This window comes from Erpetoichthys calabaricus, chromosome 1 (genome assembly GCF_900747795.2).
Source record: "Erpetoichthys calabaricus chromosome 1, fErpCal1.3, whole genome shotgun sequence".
Classification (NCBI taxonomy): Eukaryota; Metazoa; Chordata; class Cladistia; order Polypteriformes; family Polypteridae; genus Erpetoichthys; species Erpetoichthys calabaricus.
In genome coordinates, this window is record NC_041394.2 from 144,318,069 (window position 1) to 144,341,120 (window position 23,052).

General features: G+C 39.0%; 1 protein-coding gene across 7 annotated transcripts in view; it reads right to left on the reverse strand.

Moving 5' to 3' along the window:
• Positions 1-23,052, reverse strand: part of abcc9 (ATP-binding cassette, sub-family C (CFTR/MRP), member 9) — a 254,037-nt gene that overhangs the window by 205,199 nt on the left and 25,786 nt on the right. For 6 of the 7 annotated variants that reach the window (XM_051923339.1, XM_051923323.1, XM_051923326.1 and 3 more), the window contains 2 exons: positions 15,024-15,165; positions 11,963-12,084 (listed from right to left, as the gene is read on the reverse strand). In XM_051923339.1, the coding sequence (XP_051779299.1) occupies positions 11,963-12,084; positions 15,024-15,165 (264 nt within the window). Of the gene's footprint in view, positions 1-11,962; positions 12,085-15,023; positions 15,166-23,052 lie in introns of those variants that run through there. The other variant, XM_051923336.1, reaches the window with a different exon arrangement.

The following is a 23,052-nucleotide window of genomic DNA, read 5'->3' on the forward strand; positions in this document are numbered from 1 at the left end:
GTGCATTTTACACTTTTATTAATGTCCCTTCACTGGCACTCCCTCTCTCGAGCATGTTCTCATAAAGCCTGCTTCTCATTATTTTTGAGGTGCCTTTCTCACCTTCTGCCCTCTTTTATACTTTCCATCTTTAAAAGGTGACTCTCTATGTGTCTCATACACCTTTACTCCTCCTTATGAGTCTCACACTCTCACTTCCTCTTTTGATTGTGTCACCAAAACCAAATTGACCAATCAGATTGCTCAGAGGGACGGGACACAAAGACCTTATTGTCTTATTTTTCAGTAGATACAAAATATAGCAATATCCACAAGGAAAAACAATACTTTGTTACAACCAGCTTCTGTTTTTAATTGGACTCCTGGGCTAATTAAGTGATGTTATTTCCCAAGTTCTGTGTTTTGGGAACAATATAGAAATTAGAAAACTAACTTTGGTAATATATATATATGTGTGTATATATATATATATATATATATATATATATATATATTATAAAAAATCCTGGAAAGCAAAAACAAGGCGACAATATGTGATCTTCTCTGAAGTTCTCGGAAGACATTTAAAAGACCCGCAAGACAAAAGAGACTTGCCACAGAGTGTCTCACGGGGACCATAAACATGAGACTTGGTGCCCAGAGATTGTCCCAGGGACGTCTCGCAGGGTCGTGAAACATGAGATTCTTGCAAGACGCGCCCTTCTTATCAAATAAGAGCACAGCCAGCCAGCAAAACACTCAGACATGTAAATGTACGTAGCACACACAGATCCTGTGCTCTCAGCACATATAAAGCATGTAAGGACAATACGTTCTAGATGAAAGAGCAGCGCGAAGAAAAGAGACCCAAAAGCGTTGGAGAGAAAAAAAGGCAGATAAGAGATTATGAAAGCAGTGGAATTCGAAAGGCTCAAACAAATGATTGCGCAATACACATGCAAACAAAGGTACAGAATATGAAAGCAGTAAAATTCAAAAGTATTGTAGCGTCCCAGCCAGGTTGAGGGCTTCTTGGTTTTAAGTGACTATTCGGTCCGATTGAGGGAGGGCGGAGTACAGCACGGAATACTGATAGCGGGGTATTGATTGATGTGGTAAGGGGGGGCATTGGAGATTGTGCTAGAAAGTTGTGTTTGGGGTTAGGAAGTCGGCGATTGTTCAAGTAACACTTTCGTGACACTTCATCATGTGAGTCGCTACAGTATCAAAGAAAAGATAGAAAAGATCACATTACCTCAAACAAAAGGTGATTAATCATCAGAACCAGGTGTAATTGAAAAAATAGCAGGACAAATCGAGGTCAGAAATAAAAGACAAAGAGTAGAAAACAAAGTCATCATTCAATGCACAAAACGTGGATTTACACAATAATGGACTATACGCTATGAGAATCTGTGGTCCCAGAACAGTTAAAGCAATGGCAAGTTAAATTTCAAAGAATACACAATTCGGTCAGGTGTATATTGATGATCACGGAGAAGCAATGCAAATTTTAACAGGCAAAAAGAAAGGTGATGTATATATTCCGTGAATAACATTACACACCAAAGAAGATTGTGATATGCCATTCGTATTAAAATGTTTACAGTTTACCATGAGAATAGCTTTTGCTATGACAATAAATAAATCACAGGGACAAACATTAGAAAAAGTCGGATTACTTATTAGAGAAACAAAAACAATATTCACTCACGGGCAGTTAGACGTTGCGTCGTCACAACGTGTCTCCAAAAAATATTGCAAAGCCCCTTAGTGTGTATATATATATATATATATATATATATATATATATATATATATATTCATATTATGAGGGGCCGTTCAGGAAAAAAAGATTGGTTAGTAAATATATACATTGGTTCAGATGTATATATCGGTTTGGATACATTGGTTTGAATATATACATTGGTTTTAATACATCCGTTCAGATATATATATCGGTTCACATATATACATCGGTTGGGATACATTGGTTCAGATATATACATCGGTTTGAATACATCCGGTCAGATATATACATCGGTTTAAATACATTGGTTGAGATATATATAAATTGGTTTGCATAGATCCATTCTGATATATATACATTGGTTGAGATACATCCGTTCAGATATATACATCGGTTTGAATACATCTGTTCAAATATATACATTGGTTGAGATATATATATTGGTTGATATACATTGGTTTTGATATATATATTGGTTTAAATAGATTGGTTTAAATATATACATCGGTTCAGATACATCCGTTCATATATATATATTGGTTCAGATAGATCCGTTCAAATATATACATTGGTTGGGATTTACGGGCAGGCACAACGTGGCCACCCATGTTTAGCATCTCCCTTTCACTTCATCATTGCTTCAACACTGTTGTAATTATTGTGCATATTTTATGCAAGTAGCATATGCCTGTCTGTCGTGTTTTGTTTCATAAGCCCTCTTGGTTGGGGGTCCTCGATTTCAAAGCACTTTTTTTCCTTTCATTATTTAAAACACTTGCACAGATACCCGCCTCTTCGCCCAGCTCCGTCCCGCCCCGGCTCATTGTACCCGCCTCACTCGCTCCCTCTTGTCCCTCCCATGACGGATTCTTCTCAAAAGCCGAGTTACCGGAAAGCATTGATCGCAACCGCAGTATGTCCCATTTTTTCACCTCATGAGACGCTGGTTTATCAGTGACCGAAAGCCGCATGGTGATATCTGTTATTCCGCATTGGCAGCATTTCATTAAAGGGCGATATGCTTCAGCAAGGAACTTAGTCCCATTTGCTGAAAGGATGTTATGGAGGAAAACACTGGAGTTGCTTTGTTTGTTTAAAATGTTGATCAGGGATCAAAATGACCAGAATATTCCTGCTTCACAAATAACTGACGTTTAACTGTGTTTATAGTAAAACTGACAAAACGACACACGTGCACACGTACACACGCACGTACACGCACGCGCACACACTTAAACTCACAAATCGTGGGTCCCACATACTACTAATTAAGTGTATGTGTCAGGGGCAATCATCAAGTGACACTGGTTTATCATTAACCGAAAGCCGCCCTGTGATTTCTGTTATTCCGTATTGGCAGCATTTCATTAAAGGGCGATCTGTTTCAACAGGGACATTAGTCCTGTTTGCTGAAAGGATGTTATGGAGGAAAACACTGCAATAGCGCTGTTTCTTCTGAATGTTTATCAGTGATTAGGGATCAGAATGATCAGAATATTCCTGCTTCACAAATAACTGATGTCTGTTTTTATTGTAAAACTGACAAAACCAGACACGCACGTACACACACACAACACACGCACACTCAAAAGTCACAAATCGTAGGTCGCACACACTACTGATTAAGTGTATCTGTCACGGGCGATCATTTTTTTCACCCCATAAAACGTTAGTTCGTCAAAGATAGAAAGCAGCGCGGTGATTTCTATTATTCCTTATTGGCAGCATTTCATTTAATATAATGATATAAAAACTCATACAAATGGTATAGAATCTGCGTCGTAGACTTATTTTTTGTCATATTTCTTCAAAGAAGTCTTTAATTAGTTTGCTTAAAAAAATCTTACGCCACACCTGTGAACCGTTGAAAATCGCTGATCTTAATCAATCAATATATATTTGAACCGGTGCTCTAAAATATCTGTGCCTCGTAGAATTCAGTGTCCCTTCTCTTAGGTGCACTGAGATGTGATTGCTGCGGAACTCCTCTTGTTCAGGTGCCTTTGCGCGCCGCTTGTCTTTTGTTTTAACGCATGCTCTGTGCAAAATGCTGTCATATCTTGTTATTAAACATGCACGCGCAGCGATGTCCTGATGTCTGCGTTCTAAGGCTGCAAGTATATTAAACGCTATTGACGTTTTACCAAGGTGCTCTGTGATTGAGGGCAGACAGTAAACTTTGTTAAAATGATATCGAAAAATACCAGTCGTCAGTTGTATTTTCAGTCGTTTTGGCGTGTTTACTGTTCTGTTACCAAAAAATTCTTCAACGGGGCTCATCAACAAAGAAACATGCATAGTAAGATTTAGTAAAATATCAGTAATAATAATACATTGCTCGACACCCAGTAACACTTTACAGACATTTAAAAGACTGCTCGTTAAAATAAATGTAGCAATCCATTGTCATGCTATAAGTGATAGCTTGCTCTTAAACATTTGCACAGGTGGTTTTTCCTGGGGATAAAAAAGGAAAAAAAAATCCATGGGAAAGGCTTTGTTGTTGAACTCAAATTTCACCTCCGCCATGTGAGTCATTAAAACTATTGGAATGAAAACGCATGTCTCATCCACATGGTCGGGACGCTCATTTCCATGGCTGCTGCAGAGCCGTAAAATGTGTGTCCTCTGACTGCTGATTAAAAAATGAACACTAGAGAGGTAAAATTATGCAAAATTGATTTTAAAAGGTCGTAGGTATAGTTTTATATATAATCTTCTCCACTGTGTGTCTGTATCCTATCCCCTACAGGGAACACTCATTTCCATGGCTGGAGCAGATCCGCTTGTGTGCACCCTATCTGCTGCTTTCAAAATGAACCCTGGATAAGTAATATTATCTGAAATCCATGGTAAAAGATTGATGAAAGTCTTCTACATCACTTTCAAGTCTACTATGTCCCATTGTCCTCTCCACTCAAAGGGACACTCACTTCTACAGCTGAGCTTTTGCCTCAGAGTTGTGAGCCCCAACTGTTGCTTGCAGAATGAACATTAGACAGCTCAAATTGTTATTGGATTGGCTATTTTTTTCATTATATATTAATTTATTTATTCATTCAGCCTCTGTTAAAAAAAGCACATTTTCTCTTAGAGGACAAATAGAATTCTATCTATCTATCTATCTATCTATCTATCTATCTATCTATCTATCTATCTATGAGATTTTGAAACATTCATATTATTTGTCAAATGAGGTACCAAATATCCACTGATACACATTTGTATGACAAGTCAATTAAAGAGTCCGACAAACAGCAACTGAGATATTGAAACATTTTATTGAATCTGTTCTGACAGTTATAGTCTTTTAATTAAAATAATGATTATAATTATCAGAAAACGTAGCCATTTTAATGTCAGCATAAAACCAGGCCAGTAACATCTTTGTGAAATAATATCAGCAGTTTTATAAATTCCAGAATGTACACCGATAGCACTGGCATGAACTTCCTTACAAGTATCCTTTGTCTCCTAAACTCAACAAATAACTTTCATATTCCTCCTGTTGCCCTGCTAGTCTTTTTGACAATAGTAAAGGTCATCCCCTTGCAAAAATTATATTCACGCACCAATTAATAATATGGTTATAATGTAAAACACTTCAAACAAACCTGCAAAATGTACATTTTCTTTGTTTAAGTTGACTTCTTCAATGGATCTCACACTTACAACATGGGGCACCACAACACACATACACAAATATCTTTCAGTATTTTTAAAAATAACCTTGAAAATTGTTAGTATCTGTTCTCTATCCAAGCCACCCATTTACAAAAGAGATTTACAGGCTTGGGCCAAAAGATAAAAAATTAGACGGAAAGAAATGCCAGTCCACGGTGGCGCAGTGGGTAGCGCTACTGCCTCGCAGTTGGGAGACCTGGGGACCCGGGTTCGCTTCCCGGGTCCTCCCTGCGTGGAGTTTGCATGTTCTCCCCGTGTCTGCGTGGGTTTCCTCCGGGCACTCCGGTTTCCTCCCACAGTCCAAAGACATGCAGGTTAGGTGGATTGGCGACTCTAAATCGGCCCTAGTGTGTGCTTGGTGTGTGGGTGTGTTTGTGTGTGTCCTGCGGTGGGTTGGCACCCTGCCCTGGATTGGTTCCCTGCCTTGTGCCCTGTGTTGGCTGGGATTGGCTCCAGCAGACCCTCGTGACCCTGTGTTCGGATTCAGCGGGTTGGAAAATGGATGGATGGATGGAAATGCCAGTCTAGTGCTTGCCACACTGACACTCGCTCATACTACTACAGTTTAAAAGTGCCACCCAACCTGATGCCAACTCTTTCAGATGGGTAGTGAAACCTGGAAAATGTATTAATTGGCACAGGAAAAAAGTTTAAAGACTTATTCTGACAGTGACCAAGTTGGGGATTGTTGATCTGTGAAGTGGCAGTAAAAATAAAAAAATATTTTAAAAATCTGATTACAAAATATATCAAGAAACATCAAAAGGTATATAATGATTAATTTATGAAAACTCCATAGAATAGTTTCTAATACATGTTTTTCTTTCAACAGTCATGCTAATGTCAGAATTTGTGTGTTTTATTACCTATACTTTGTGCACATATTGAAGCTGTTTTATGGAAAACGCAAGCACATGAGTAAATAATTGTCAGCGGTTACAATTTAAATGTATATTTGCAGTATATACTGTATCATGAAATGCCAAATTAGAAATGAGAAGATGATGAAAAGTTATTTTTTGCTCAATATACTTTAAACAAACTGATCACAAAATTTCCTAATTAGTTTGACTTTGTTGGTACCCTAGAGTGGCACATATCTTGGAAGAAGTCCTATCAGGTTTATTTGAATTTTAAAAAACCTAAATAATAATAATAATATCTTATATTTATATAGCATTTCTCTGGCTACTCACAGTGATTTTCATAGACATACTTAAAAAAGACAGTGTAAGCGCTTGATTTTTTTTTTTTTTAATTAGTGGATGAGTGGATGAGTAAGGAACATAGTAGACAAAAAAGTGATATAGAAGACTTCCTTCAATCTTTTGAAATAAATTGTGGACAATTTTGTAATTCCAGTATTAATTTTGCAAGCAGAAGACAGGGGGCACACATTTCTATACCATAGACCAAGCTGTGGAAATGAGTGTCTCTTCTGCTAGAAGGGATTAAGAGACACACTCAATATGAAAGTGCTATAAAAGACTGTCTGATAGGCTTATTAAAGAAACTGTGCACAATTTTAACTGCCTGGCGTTCATTTTGTAATGGACCATGGCAGATGAGGAATGCCACAGACTGCTACAAGTTTTTAAAATACATTTGATGAGTTTTAATCTCCCATGAAAAACGGTGCACAGAACTCCTATGTGTTTTATAGGATAATTGCACCTGCTGTGAAAACAAGATTCCTCTCCAATGTACAGGGGTTAAAGGGTGGTTGTGATAGGAAATTTATTTATTTATTTATATAGAACTATATTTCATTCCAATAGTTTTAATGACTCACATGGCGGAAGTGAAATTTGAGTTGAACAACAAAGCCTTTCCCTTGGATTTTTTTTCCTTTTTTATCCCCAGGAAAAACCACCTGTGCAAATGTTTAAGAGCAAGCTATCACTTATAGCATAATGGATTGCTACGTTTATTTTAACAAGCTGTCTTTTAAATGTCTTTGTAAAGTGTTACTGGGTGTCGAGTAATGTATTATTATTACTGATATTTTACTAAATCTTACTATCCACATTTCTTTGTTGATGAGCCCCGTTGAAGAATTTTTTGGTAACAGAACAGTAAACACGCCAAAACGACTGAAAATACAACTGACGACTGGTATTTTTTGATATCAGTTCGGATTCAGCGGGTTGGAAAATGGATGGATGGATGGATTTTAACAAACTTTACTGTCCGCCCTCAATCACAGAGCATCCCAGTAAAACGTGAATAGCGTTTAATATACCTGCAGCCTTAGAATGCAGACATCAGGACATCACTGCGCGTGCATGTTTAATAACAAGATATGACAGCATTTTGCACAGAGCATGCGTTAAAACAAATTGATTAAGATCAGCGATTTTCAACGGTTCACATGTGTGCCGTAAGATTTTTTAAAGCAAACTAATTAAAAACACAAATAAGTCTACGACGCAGATTCTATACCATTTTATATGATTTTTATATCATTATTTTAATAATATACATACACTATATGTGGACTATAAAGCAATACATGTATAATTTCGTGCATTTTAACCAGTTTACATCTCTCAACTTGTTAAAAATTTGTATATAATCAATTTATATGAACCTTTACTTCAATAATATACACATTATGTTTGTATTGCGTGCGCACCTTACTGTGTAATTATTTCAATGAACTTGTGGTATTGTTGAGCGAATAGTGTCCCTATTTATACTCCACTACGCAGCGGCTGAATTTGATCACGCATTCACACGTATAATAATAATAATAATTCCTTACGTTTTATAGCGCCTTTCTTACTACTCAAAGCAATTTGTAAAAATAAATAAATAAATAAATAAAATAACAGAAAGGAAGCCCCCCGGACACAAACCAGTGATCATTTAGCTGTAAGTTAGCATTTTACTCCTATACCACCATCTTTTCATGTTAGATATGCCGCATTATAATTTTGAGCACTATTTTTTTATTTTAAACTGTCATAAATAAATTATATCAAAAAGGTTTTTTAAAAAGCCAATTCAAAGCAAAGAGGGTAAGTAATAACTATTTTCTTTTGTAAGTCAATCAAAAATGCTTAAGCCTAAAAGAACATCGTCCTGTCAAAATAAGAGACTCTTTAGCCTGGTTGACGTGAATCATCTTTAAATGAAATGCTGCCAATAAGGAATAATAGAAATCACCTTGCTGCTTTCTAACTTTGACGAACTAAAGTTTTATTAAGTGAAAAAAATGATCGCCCGTGACCGATACACTTAATCAGTTGTGTGTGCGACCTACGATTTGTGACTTTGAGTGTGTGTGTGTTGTGTGTGTGTGGTTTTGCCAGTTTTACAATAAAAACAGACATCAGTTATTTGTGAAGCAGGAATATTCTGATCATTCTGATCCCTAATCACTGATAAACATTCAGAAGAAACAGCGCTATTGCAGTGTTTTCATCCTTTCAGCAAACAGGACTAATGTCCCTGCTGAAACAGATCGCCCTTTAATGAAATGCTGCCAATACGGAATAACAGAAATCACCGGGCGGCTTTCGGTTAATGATAAACCAGCGTCTCTTGATGATCGCCCCTGACACATACACTTAATCAGTAGTATGTGGGACCCACGATTTGTGAGTTTAAGTGTGTGCGCGTGCGTGTACGTGTGTACGTGTGCACGTGTGTCGTTTTGTCAGTTTTACTATAAACACAGTTAAACGTCAGTTATTTGTGAAGCAGGAATATTCTGGTCATTTTGATCCGTGATCAACATTTTAAAAAAACAAAGCAACTCCATTGTTTTCCTCCATAACATCCTTTCAGCAAATGGGACTAAGTTCCTTGCTGAAGCATATCGCCCTTTAATGAAATGCTGCCAATGCGGAATAACAGATATCCCCGTGCGGCTTTCGGTCACTGATAAACCAGCGTCTCATGAGGTGAAAAAATGGGACATACTGCGGTTGCGATCAATGCTTTCCAGTAACTCGGCTTTTGAGAAGAATCTGTCATGGGAGGGACAAGAGGGAGCGAGTGAGGCGGGTACAATGAGCCGGGGCGGGACGGAGCTGGGCGAAGAGGCGGGTATCTGTGCAAGTGTTTTAAATAATGAAAGGAAAAAAAGTGCTTTGAAATCGAGGACCCCCAACCAAGAGGGCTTATGAAACAAAACGCGACAGACAGGCATATGCTACTTGCATAAAATATGCACAATAATTACAACAGTGTTGAAGCAATGATGAAGTGAAAGGGAGATGCTAAACATGGGTGGCCACATTGTGCCTGCCCGTAAATCCCAACCAATGTATATATTTGAACGGATCTATCTGAACCAATATATATATATGAACGGATGTATCTGAACCGATGTATATATTTAAACCAATCTATTTAAACCAATATATATATCAAAACCAATGTATATCAACCAATATATATATCTCAACCAATGTATATATTTGAACGGATGTATTCAAACCGATGTATATATCTGAACGGATGTATTCAAACCGATGTATATATCTGAACCAATGTATCCCAACCAATGTATATATGTGAACCGATATATATATCTGAACGGATGTATTAAAACCAATGTATATATTCAAACCAATGTATCCAAACCGATATATACATCTGAACCAATGTATATATTTACTAACCAATCTTTTTTTCCTGAACGGCCCCTCATAATATGTATATATATATATATATATATATATATATATATATTCATGGCATTCGTAGTCTGAATCACAGTCTGATTGTATGGGTGGTTACCTACCAGGTAACGCTTGTGGTTGGTCAGCAAGTCGGCTAACATCCACCACGGTGCCCTCTTTCAGTTGCGAGAAGCAGGTCATAGAATGGTTGAAATAGTTTACTGTCAAATAATGCAAAGAGTACGCGACACGTGTTTCGCCCTTATTCTGGGCTCATCAGGCGTACACACTCACTGCATCCCCTCTCGGGAATCGAACCTCCAACGTCAGCTGCGCTACAGCGATATATATATATATATATATATATATATATATATGTTAAAATGTACCAAGCAGTTATATGGGAGTAATATATTTTTTTCTTTTTAACAATATTTTCATCTTGATTTTCATTCTACTTTTCTAGGTGTTATAATTGTTTAATTAATCCATTATTTACTAATTAGTGGGTCTGATGCTAAAGTAGTTACATCCTTTGATTATTCAGTGTTGTTTGCCAGTGTGTCTGCTTTGTTCATTTTTAATTGTCATTAATAAGATACAATGAAGGGGAAAAACTGCACAGAGAAAGGGCAAAATATAATGAAATCAACAAAAGAGAGTTAAGCATTTAAATCTATAGCAAAAGTAGAAATATTTCTAAATGTATTATAAACGTAAAAATCATGCTGCTGTGCTTTTCTGAATGTAGAATAAAAGAAAAATAATACCAGCCAATTAAATTAGATCAGTGTTATCAGGTATTGTCACTGATTAAGAATCTGGTTGGAACAAAAACCTGCAGCCACAGTGTGCCCCCAGGACCGAGGTTGGGAAACACTGTCTTATTGTACAGATATATATATATTTAGTAAGTCAAAGTATATTTTTCCCCAGAATTGCAAAGGTTTAATCTGACTGGTTTATGGAGTGGGGATGGGCTTTCTTACACATATATGAAATGTATTTCTTATTTATATAAATTATATTTTTGCAAGTTATGGAAGAAGAGTACTTCTAAAACATTGGCCTTACTATAATTTGTAATTATTGTTATGATTCCAGTCAATGTGATCTGTTTCATGCAGCATGGTAGAAAGACAGAAAGTGAGAAAAGAAGTGCTTTGCAGTAGGTGTGATGCCGCACTTGGTATACAAGGCCAAGGACCTTTTTAGAACTTATAAGCTAGACATAAGGCTTCTTACTTTTTTCTCATGCTATTCATTACTTTTTATTCTCTTCCCGTGTTCATCCCAACAGTTTGTTTACATTTAGTAACAGAAGGCTTTTTTGTACTTTTTGTCCAACTTGTTATTACGGGTATGGAGGGTTGCTAAACTTGCCTCCTCTTATCACAAAGAATACAAATGATGCTTCAACAGAAAAACAAACAAAACAAAATCTGTAAAACAATAAAATATAAAAAATGATGTGATTTTTTTTTTTACCATATTGCTAGTGATCAAAATCATTAGTGTTTTTCGGATAAACATTTCTTACAAGTAAACTCTTATGAAAAGTATGGCTACATTTCCTTAAAGAGTGAATGTTATATTTAAAACCCAGTAACACTGGAATCTCAAAAAATTTACTATTATCCTAACAATTTAATACTTCTTTTAATTTCGCCCTTTCTTATTAGGGTAAACTCATTCATTATACACAGAAAAATGTTAAATGCACTGCAATTATTTTTTACATTTTTTTGATAATAAAATTGTGAATGCAATTTCATCACTTACATAAATTATCTCAGGATTGCAAGGTTTTACTGATGTGATCAGGTACTACCGTATATACGGGAGAAGCAATTATACCTGTTCATAGACAAAACTTTTTCAAGTCTGTTATTATGAAACAGTTACAGCTCTGACTTACCTAAAAGTAGTTTTGGGAAGTTTGAGGTCTCTATATTGTGGTAGTAAACGATTGATGTAATGGCAGCAATGAAACCCATTAAAGCAGGCATAAAAAGATGAAGATGGGGAGTCTGCATGCACCTACAATACAGATAAAGTTAAACATAATGAGAAAATCATTTGCACCATGAAAGTGTTTTTTTATTACATAAAAAACAAGGTACCCTAAGTTCTTGTCAATAAGCCGCGGCTTATCTAAGGAAAAAAGTTGTGAAAATGAAAAAATAGAATATCGGCTTATACATAAGTCCGGCTTATACATCCATCGCGGGGGTTGCGTTCCAGAACCACCCGCGAAATAAGAATATCCGCGAAGTAGAAACCATATGTTTATATGGTTATTTTTATATTGTCATGCTTGGGTCACAGATTTGCGCAGAAACACAGGAGGTTGTAGAGAGACAGGAACGTTATTCAAACACTGCAAACAAACATTTGTCTCTTTTTCAAAAGTTTAAACTGTGCTCCATGACAAGACAGAGATGACAGTTCCGTCTCACAATTAAAAGAATGCAAACATATCTTCCTCTTCAAAGCAGTGAAGCAAACAAATCAATATGTCTGTTTGGCTTTTAAGTATGCGAAGCACCGCGGCACAAAGCTGTTGAAGGCGGCAGCTCACACCCCCTCCGTCAGGAGCAGACAAAGAGAGGGAGAGGGAGAGTTTGTTTTTCAGTCAAAAATCAATACGTGCCCTTCGAGCTTTTAAGTATGCGAAGCACTGTGCAGCATGTCTTTTCAGGAATCAGCTTTACAAAAGATAGCAACGTGAAGATAATCTTTCAGCATTTTTAGACGAGCGTCCGTATCGTCTAGGTGTGCAAACAGCCCCCCTGCTCAATCCCCATACGTCAGGATCACAGATAGTCAGCGCAAGAGAGAGAGAACAGTAAGCCGGGTAGCTTCTCAGCCATCTGCCAAAAGCGTCCCTTGTATGAAATCAACTGGGCAAACCAACTGAGGAAGCATGTACCAGAAATTAAAAGACCCATTGTCCGCAGAAATCCGCGATATATATTTAAATATGCTTACATATAAAATCACAATTTAAATGACCGCTACGCGCTCGTGCTGACTCGGCGACGCCCAGAGCAGAAAGAACGCGCTCCGGCCGCTCCAACCGCGCCATGCGGGGAGTGAGAGAGACGGCAATATCTCACACTCTCTCCCCCTTAAAGAAATTAAATGGGCGCGAGTGCAATATCTCACACTCTCTCCCCCCTTAAAGAAATTAAATGGGCGCGAGTGAGACCACTGACCTCCCTCCCTTCTATTAGTTATAGGTTATAGTACGTTCGGCTTATCCATGAGTCCGGCTTATCTATGATACGATTTTATTTTAAAAATTCGTATGATTTTTGGTCTCCGGCTAATACATGAGTCCGGCTTATAGACAAGAACTTAGGGTAGATTTTATTTTCTATTTTAATCAAGATCCTAGTCGAGGCAGATTATTATTTTCTTACTTGAGCTTCCTTATACTTTATGCATGCTCTGAAAATGTAGATATGGAGATACCATTATTGTAACGCATTAACCAAAAGCAATGCTTATTTTCATGCCCATTTAAAGACAAAAAAGTTAATTTTATATAAGAAGTTTCTCAGTACTAAAGAAATTTCTGATGATTTGCCATTAATGTATCCTATAATACATTATATCATATCCATTCTTAATAAAAGAATAAGTATTTGTGTGTCTGTGTATCTATGTCTCCATCCAGTTGTTCAGTCTCTGACATTCCAACAGATGGTGCATCACAAACATTTGTAGTAATAAAATGCATTGCATTTTATCATTTCAACTTATAGCACATTACAAATGTTAACATTGCTTTTACCAAATGGCATATAACTGAGACATAAGCATTTCATTTTTCAAAACAACAGATGATGCATCTCAAACATCTGTAGTGATGTATTTTAATGCTACAAAGGATTATGATGTATCACTGTGTGGAATAACAAATTCAAGACATTCTATTATTATCTGCATTACAAAATACATTCCAATATAGTGCACCGCAAATGTTACCCCTGAGGTCTACATTGATTACTTATATTTCAACATGTCTTACAAGGATAGCACTGCTAGTTGAAGAAAAATGCATCACACTTTTACTATTTGTATGAAGAATTAAACACTGGTTAATAGTAAAAACACTACAGGAATTCCTCAAAAAACACTTTAAAGGGACAGTATGTATCATTCACAATTGATGTTATCACTGCCACTTTAACACTTGAGTTTTTTTCTTTGCTTTTTCTACCAAATGTGTGAAAGCTTCACTAATTGCTCCACTGCCTAACTTTACATGGTAACTGCAATCTACATAAAACTAGGTCAGAAACTGCTTAATATTCCACTGAGAAAGCCTTTTGTTTAAAATTTCATGAATTAATTGATTAATGAAGGAACATTATTTTTCTATCCAATCTTAGCCAAAACATCTAAAGAAATAATGCATCTTCTGTATAACAATTTTCTTTATTAATTCATGAGACATAAACAAGAATTTATATCTAGCATTAAAAGAGCATGTTTGTCTCTCTAGACACATAAATCTCCAAAACAATATGTATACTCAGCAGTGATCACCCAAGTATTATTTTGGCAAAAGGATGTCTTACAGTATGCTCATTAAAGACATCTGGGATATTGTTAACTATTTTTGTAACATATTCAACTCCAAGGAAATGAAAATTTGCACAGAGCAGGATAAGTGTGCTTAATGTTTGGAGTATTATTAGGATTGCAGAAAATGCCAGTGAGATGTGACTGAGTCATTAAAGAAACTTTCATGGGGGTACCATGCAGCACACTGTCTAGTTGTTTAAAAACTGAAGTGAGTATAAAATATAAAGAGTAGGAGCTACAGAAAGTTCAAAAGAATTTTTTGACTTTAAGAAGAATACTGAACCATGCAGTAAAATAATTTGACTTTACATGCAATGTTATTCCTAGCAAGTTATTTTTGTGACCTGTCAACATCAAACAAAAAGAATTAACTGACAACTTACTCATTTGAAACTATTCCTTCTGCTATTTCACACACATGAACAAATAAGAGTGCAAATGTTAGGATCCATCTTAGGTTGTGTCCTGGGAAGTGCAGCCAGGTGTTGTGATGAATCTGAACCTTAGAACTTTGACTTCCCCAACCTGTACCAATCAGACAATAAAGATTAGTTTTGGTGTGACACTGACAGCCTATGAGTATCAGAGACCAATTAGCCTTTACATCACATGACAAACCTTCCCTGCCTAGCAAAAAGAAGGATCAACAAAATAATCAAAATTTATTTTACAAAATATCTATTTCAAAATACAGTATTTTACAAAAAAAGTGATTAATTATTACAATTAAACTAAAGCACATAAAATAAATTATTAACTATGAAGTACAAAAGTCAACTAAACATAAGTGTAAAAAGTATATGAGACATATTTTTCAAAAATATACGTATATTATTCCACTTCTATGAAAAATTGGAAAAATCGGAAATCTGCAAACCACCTTAACAGAGTCACAGAATGTATCTCTTTAACACAAGTTTGGGTGTTCAAACTATACAAAAAGGATACATTTTATTTTAATTCTACAAGCTGTAGGCATCAAAGAGGTTCAAGGTTTCTCTAGTGTCACGCACGCGTGCATATGGAGCCGCGTAAAGACATGACGAGCAACATAACATATTGTGCCAGGGGACCAAGGTGGGGTACTAACCTTTCTTTCTTTTATTCCCACAGAAAGCCATAAGTTTCCAAAACCACGCGCTATCACTTCCGCATTCCATCCTTTCCTCTGGTCCCATCTTGATGATGTCATGGCTCCCATACAGCACCTCGGTTCCTTCCCAGCATTCCTTTCATTCGTTTCCGATCCCACCCCATAAATGGTCCCTCCATCACATGCAAAATGTCTGTTGTAATGATAGGAAGTCATATCACTGACCATATTTTTTGTTTGCAAATCTGTCAGTATACGGGGAAACCCCAAACCTTTATGAGACTCTGTGTCTTTATTACAGTGGCGTAGCCGGCAGGATTATTTTGTCCGAGAAATGTCAGAAGGACAAGATCTTAACACATTATTGACAAGTCTGGCGGGCCAGCTCCAGGTGTTGCAGTTGGAGCAGGCAGCCACGAAGCAAGAGCTGGCAGAGACCAAGACACAGCTCGCGGCGGCTGAAGCGGCTAGACCGGAGCCCGCGCAGCCTCCACCTCCTCCGATCGAGTCATATTTATCATCTTTCAAGAGGACAGCCTCTTAGAATCACTGGCCACGGGGGAGTGGGCATCCATACTGGCGCTGTACTTGAAGGGTATTGCGCAGAGGGCCTATCATGACCTCCCCGTCGAGGAAGCCGCGGATTATGACCTCCTGAGGACAGAGATTTTAAGGCGCTACAGCGTCACATCGGACCAGCAGGCAAGCAAGTGGAGGCTCTGGAAATTCAACCCCTATCGCCCTGCCCAGGCCCAGGCCTTTGAGTCCTGGGGCAAAATAGGGCACTGGCTGAGGCCAGACGTCAACCAGGCTCACCAGGTAGTGGAACAAGTGGCCTGAGAGGGGTTCATTAACGCCATGCCAGAGTATCTCGCCCAGCAGGTCCAACGGCATCCTTTTAAGGATATGAAAAGCCTTCTGGAGGTACTGGAGTACCAACTCGCGGTGAACCGAGTCGGGGGGTTGGAGAGGTCTGCTCGCGGTGCCCGACAGGGACGTGTCGCTACTCCCGAGCCCTTCCATCGCACACCAGAAGCTCCAGGTAAGTCAAGAGAAAGAACCTGCTGTTTCAAGTGCAGCGAAGTCAGACACACCCTACTCGCCTGTCCTCAGAACGTGGAATTGATGGACTGCACCTGGGTCAAAGGAGAGAGGTACTGTGCTCTGTCTAATCCCCTGGCTGTTCAGAACACGGGAGTGGTCTTAGTTAATGGGCATTCGGTTGTGGCATTGTTTGATTCTGGGAGTAACATTACTATTGTTGCTCACCGTTTTGTACTACCGCGACAGTGGGCACCCCAGCATGTGAATGTAACCTGTGTGCATGGAGAGACCAAGTTGTATAGGTCCACCAAGTGTTACATAACCTGGAAGGGTGAACCGAGACAGCTGTTGGTGGCCATGCTGCCCGAACAGCCCTTTCCAGTTATTCTAGGACAAGACTGGTCTGAAAGCAATTGCGGTAGAAAAAGCACCACTCCTATTGCCAAGTTGGGTTTAGTTGTGGATGGACAAGGCACCATCCCCATGGCTCCCACACCATGCAGCCCGGCAAGTAATGATGACGTAGAGAGCCGGGGGGAAGACTTTCTGGCGACGGACTTTGACCCGGATGGGGGTCTGGGGCAGGCTGACGACAACCCCCCCGGCTCCACCAGACCCCTTAAATTGCATGGATTATCAGTTTAAGTCCACGCCAACGTCATTTAAAAGAGAGCAGTGGAACGATGATTCCCTAAAGTTTGCCCAGAATGCTATTGTTTCTGTTGATGGCAATACGCCGGACATTCCCATACCACCGGGACCCTACTTTGTACTGGAAAATGATCTGTTGTATCGAGTTGCAGACCACCAAGGTGAGGTACGGAAGTTGTTGCTAGTGCCACGGACCTCCCAGCGGGAGGTCTGTGAACTGGCTCATACCCACCTCCTTGGCACCCACCTTGGGGCCGAGAAAACATTGGAGAGAATAAAACTCCAGTTCTCTTGGCGCGGAATTAACGAGGAGGTCCGTCGTTTCTGTCAGTCATGTCTGATTCCCCTTATTGATATCCCCTTCGAAAGGATCAGAATCGATCTTGTAGGGCACCTGGAGCCTTCAACGCGTGGCCATAAATACATTTTAGTCATGGTAGACTATGCAACTCAGTACCCAGAAGCGGTTCCCTTGCGCTTCGCTACTACAAAAAATATCGCATGGGAATTGGTAGCCCTTTTCTCCCGAGTGGGAATACCTAAAGAAGTCTTCACGGACCAAGGTATACCCCTTTACTTTGGATATGTTCAGGGAAGTTGCCAAGTTACTCCGTATTAAGCATTTGAAAACATCTTTTTATCATCCTCAGACGGATAGGTTAATGGAACGTTTTAACCAAACCCTTAAACAGATGCTCCACAAGGTAGTCAATGCGGACAGTAGGAACTGGAACCAACTTTTACCCCTTGTCCTTTTGCTTATCAGTAGGTGTCACAAGCCTCCACCGGTTTTTCTCCTTTTGAACTTTTATATGGCCGCCAACACCGGGGTATTTTGGACATTCTAAAAGAAGGATGGGAAGGGGAGACTCTTCCCTCCACCAATATTTTGGAATATATCGCGCAACTGCGCAATAGGTTAGAAAATATTCGACCCCTTCTAAAGGAATACATGTCGAGAGCTCAAGCTGCGCAGGCGAGGAATTATAATCAAAACACCTCCCTCCGGGAATTCCAGCCGGGGGATCATGTGATGGTGCTCGTGCCTACTTCCCACTGCAAATTGTTAGCCCATTGGCAGGGTCCATACGAGGTGAAAGAGAGGAAAGGGCTTGACGACTATTTGGTGAAGCAACCAAATCATCGACCGAGCAAGAGGGTGTATCATGTCAACTTGCTGAAGCGTTGGAGGGATCGGAATGACCGCCATCCTCTCCCTTTTCTCAGAAAAATCAGTCCTTAACTTCAGCTCCAATTTGCTGCCCCACCAGAGGCAGGAGCTAGATAGTGTGATCCTGTCCATCCCGGAAGTAGTCAATGAGACGCCAGGACGCACCTCGCAGACTGAGCACTACATTGTGACGGACCCGGAGGTGATAGTAAGGGAATGGCTCTATCGCCTCCCGGAAGCAAAACGTGCGGAGGTGGAGCTGGAAGTCCAACGAATGCTGGATATGGACAAAATAGAGGAGAGTCACAGCCCGTGGTTCAGTCCCATCGTCTTTGTTTCTATGCCCGATGGGTTTGGAGATTCTGTAATGATTCAGGTCTCCAAATTTGATGCCTTAACGGCATCCGCTAAAGAGAGAACAGCCTTCAGCACCCCTAGCGGGCATTGGCAATATTAGGTCCTCCCACTTGGGCTGCACGGAGCCCCTGCGACCTTCCTGCGTCTGGTAGGCTAAAGGCCCACCAGTCCTATTGTGCCAACTACCTTGATGACGTAGTCATCTATTCCGGCACCTGGGAGGTATTTGGGCTACCTGTTGGGGGGAGGACTGGTGAAACCACAATGTTCAAAAATTAAAGATATCCTGGAATGGACCTGTCCGATAACCAAGAAACAGATGCAAGCTTTCCTGGGGTTAGTGAGTTACTACCACTGATTTGTACCTCGTTTCTCCGAGAGGGCCGTAACCTTGACAAATCTGACGAAGAAAAGGGCCCCTTTATATGTTGTATGGGATGATTTAATGGAACAGACATTCAGTGACCTAAAAATGGCCCTGACCACGGCACTGGTATTAAGAACCCTTGATTTTTCTCTCCCTTTTATCCTCCAGACCAATGCTTCGGACACAGGTCTAGGCGCCGTGCTGAGCCAAAGCATCAACGGTGTCAAGCACCCAGTGAGTTACCTGAGCCGGAAACTGCTGGATCGGGAGACAAGGTATGCTGCAGTGGAGCGGGAAGCCTTGGCCATCAAGTGGGTGGTAACACACCTGAGGTACTACCTGTTGGGTTGGGAGTTTTCTCTGTTGACGGACCATGCCACCCTCCAGTGGATGGCTGTGCACAAGGAGTCGAATCCCCGAGTTATCAGGTGGTTTTTAGACCTTCTGCCGTACAAGTTTGCCGTCACTTATCGCCGGGGTAACCTGCAAGCCAACGCTGATGCTCTCTCCCGGGTTCACGACCTCTCGGTTCGGGCTGCCCGACCCGATGGGTCTGGGCTGGGTGGGGGAAGAGGGGGGGGGTTATGTCACACACGCACGCATAGGGAGCCGCATAAAGACCCGACGAGCAACGTAACATATCGTGCCAGGGGACCAAGGTGGGTATACTAACCTTTCTTTCTTTTATTCCCACAGAAAGACAGAATCAACGCTGCCGCAACTTTGCTCGGATTCCCTAAACCATTCACTACCACTTCCACATTCCATCGTCATGGCTCCCATACAGCACCTCGGTTCCTTCCCAGCATTCCTTTCATCAGTTTCCAGTCCCACCCCATAAATGGTCCCTCCATCACATGCAAAATGTCTGTTATAATGACAGGAAGTCATATCACTGACCGTATTTTTTGTTTGCAAATCTGTACAGTATACGGGGCCAGAAACCCCAAACCTTTATGAGATTCTGTGTCTTTATTACACTAGCTATTAGAAAATGTAATGCTTTGACCACAAGCGGCATAGTATCTTGCTGTACTACTCAATAGTTACACAGATAAAACTTTAAAAAAAAATTGATTTTGTAATAAAAGACAACTGAAGGACTTCTGCCTGAAGAAACAACATCTCACATACAAGACACTATCAATATCTTAATATGTACATTAATTGATTTTAAAATTCTCCTTTCTTAACTTATGCAAGCATAATCTTAAATATGAAATATAATACTTGTACATGGAGCCTTTTCCTACACTGTGTAAATATATGTATGCAATGAGTATATTTTTAAAATGAATAACATTCAAATATTATTGTTGGTTGAAGAAAATACATCAAAAATTACCATGCTCCCTTTTTATGTTTAATAACAGACTGAAAAATCAACTCCTTAAAGGTAACATGCTTTTCATTATGCAGATAGGGTGCTTAAGCATTACACAAAACTGGGATCATGTAGTTTAATCTTAAAAGTACATTTTAGAATATGCAGAGGATGCCAAGAATGCATATATGTGCAAATAAGTATCAAAATGCATAGCCCATTATTTTGTTGGTCAGCTGAACCAATTACCATCATAATTTAACTGGCTTAGAATAAGTAGTTTAGTAAGTTATTATTCTCATATAACTAAGTTAACATACTTGCAGCTGAAAATCATTTTAAATTTTAACTATTTCAGGTTAAGTGCTTTATGGAAAGCTAGTTATTCTACAAAATAAACTACATCTATGTGCTATTGAGGTAATACAGTTATGTTTAAGCAATCTGCATAATTCTGAGGTTGATTGATCCTCTCCTTAAAAATTGCCAGTTAAAGATGTTATCATAGGTGGCGCATCAGCATTTTTAACTGAGTAAGCCAACATTGCTTTATTTTATTCCTGTAGTTCTCAGTTTGGCCATTATTAATAGCCACAGAAACAAAGTACAAAGATACTTTGTTTAATACACAAAAGCACAAATGGAAGAATTGGTGGCTAAGGAGAAATCTGCCTTGCCAATTTGGTAATTCTTTTGTTTCAAAGCAAAAGAGAGTGGTGAGCCAAAACATTTAGCCAAACTTTTTTGTCGGCTTAGCAGAAAGGGTGTTGTTGCAAATTATTAACAAACTATGAATTAGAACTGTAACTTGTGTATTCACCTGACTATGCAAGTTTAGCTAATGCTGCTGGTACAAGCAGGAAAGGCCAATCTCACCAGCCATTCATTTTTGCCACATCTGGATTTAGTAAAAGTATGCAATGTAAAATGGGCAATGCAACATGAGCACTATGTACCAAAGCTGTTTTATTAATATTTATGTTTGTTTTACACATTCTTTCTAAAATGCTGATTTAAAGAAACTTTTTTTTTTTTGCTAAGATACAAACGTCAGTCTTCAACTTATTCAAAATGGAATTTTTATTGATGCAACTGATAATCATTTATGGCCTGAATTAAAATTAAAAGGTATCCCTTTTGTAATAACACACTGATTGCAGTATTGCACCAAGGAAACCTGCATCTATTTTCAAAGCCACCCACAATTCCATGAAGTTGCTTCCCTTAAGGTAGACTGATGTACATCTCTTACAGAGCTGGTCACAGATCATTGATTTCACTGGCTTACTGATGGTTTAGTTATTCTAAAAAGACTGGATAAGATGTTAAAGCCAGCACCTTCGGCAAGACACTTTAACATGACTGCAAATGATTTTGGACAGGTATACATCTTTGAAATTACATGTTTTCTTCTCAGCAGAAGCTTCACAAACATAGAAAAAAATTGAGGCAAGACATTTGAAGAGTGGATAGCCAGTCATAGTAACTTCACAATCAAAGCAGTATTTTATCCCACCAGTCTTGAGTTCGCTCACAAATTCAGACTGTACCCTTGATTAAAGCAGTTAACAGTTGCAGCATTATAGAACATCCAATACCTCTATTGTCTTTTCTTAATAATATATTGCTGTCATCTTCATCTGTGCCTTCATTATCATTAAAAATGTTTGAACCATACTAAACTCTGGTACACCCACCAAGTTAAACTCCACAATAGAGGAAGTTGTTTGCATTGTGCAAAAAAAAATGTCATTGGAATTGTATATTTCTGTTAAAGACATTTGAAGCTTCCAGTGAAACTGCACTGCATGTACAATGCATTTACAGCCTATCCATATGCAATCAGGAGCTGCAAGGGAGTAGTAAGATACAGTATGTATGTGTTTTGCTAAGTTCCACTTGATTGTACAGAATGTTTTTTTCCTCCAATAAAATTAAAAAAAGACATGCATGTGTACTGAGTCCTCTGGAAGGCTTATAGGATGGTGTACCATTATATGTGGGACGAAGTTGTCTGCAGAAAAATATGCCATGTGCAGAGTTTTCTGATCCTCTTCCAGGAAAGACAGAGAGGGCCACAGATAGCAACACGTGTGATTAAGAAGGTATCACACAAGTGAGCTATTTTTTAAGACCTGACTCTCCAAAACTAATTCAAAGCTAAGGGGTGCAAAGATAACAGGAACCATTAGACAGAGTTCTAATCTGATAATGCCTGGGCAAATGAAAGACAACCCCAACCCGAACATGATTCCAAGAGCCCAAAGCAATCCTAAAACTAATTCACTAGCAAAAGCCAGCTAAGTACAAAGTTGGCAGGAATGTAAATGAACACTAAATTGATGGGATGAACAGAAACTAGGATCTGGGGACCCCTATTGCCCTTAACACAAGGAAACTTACAC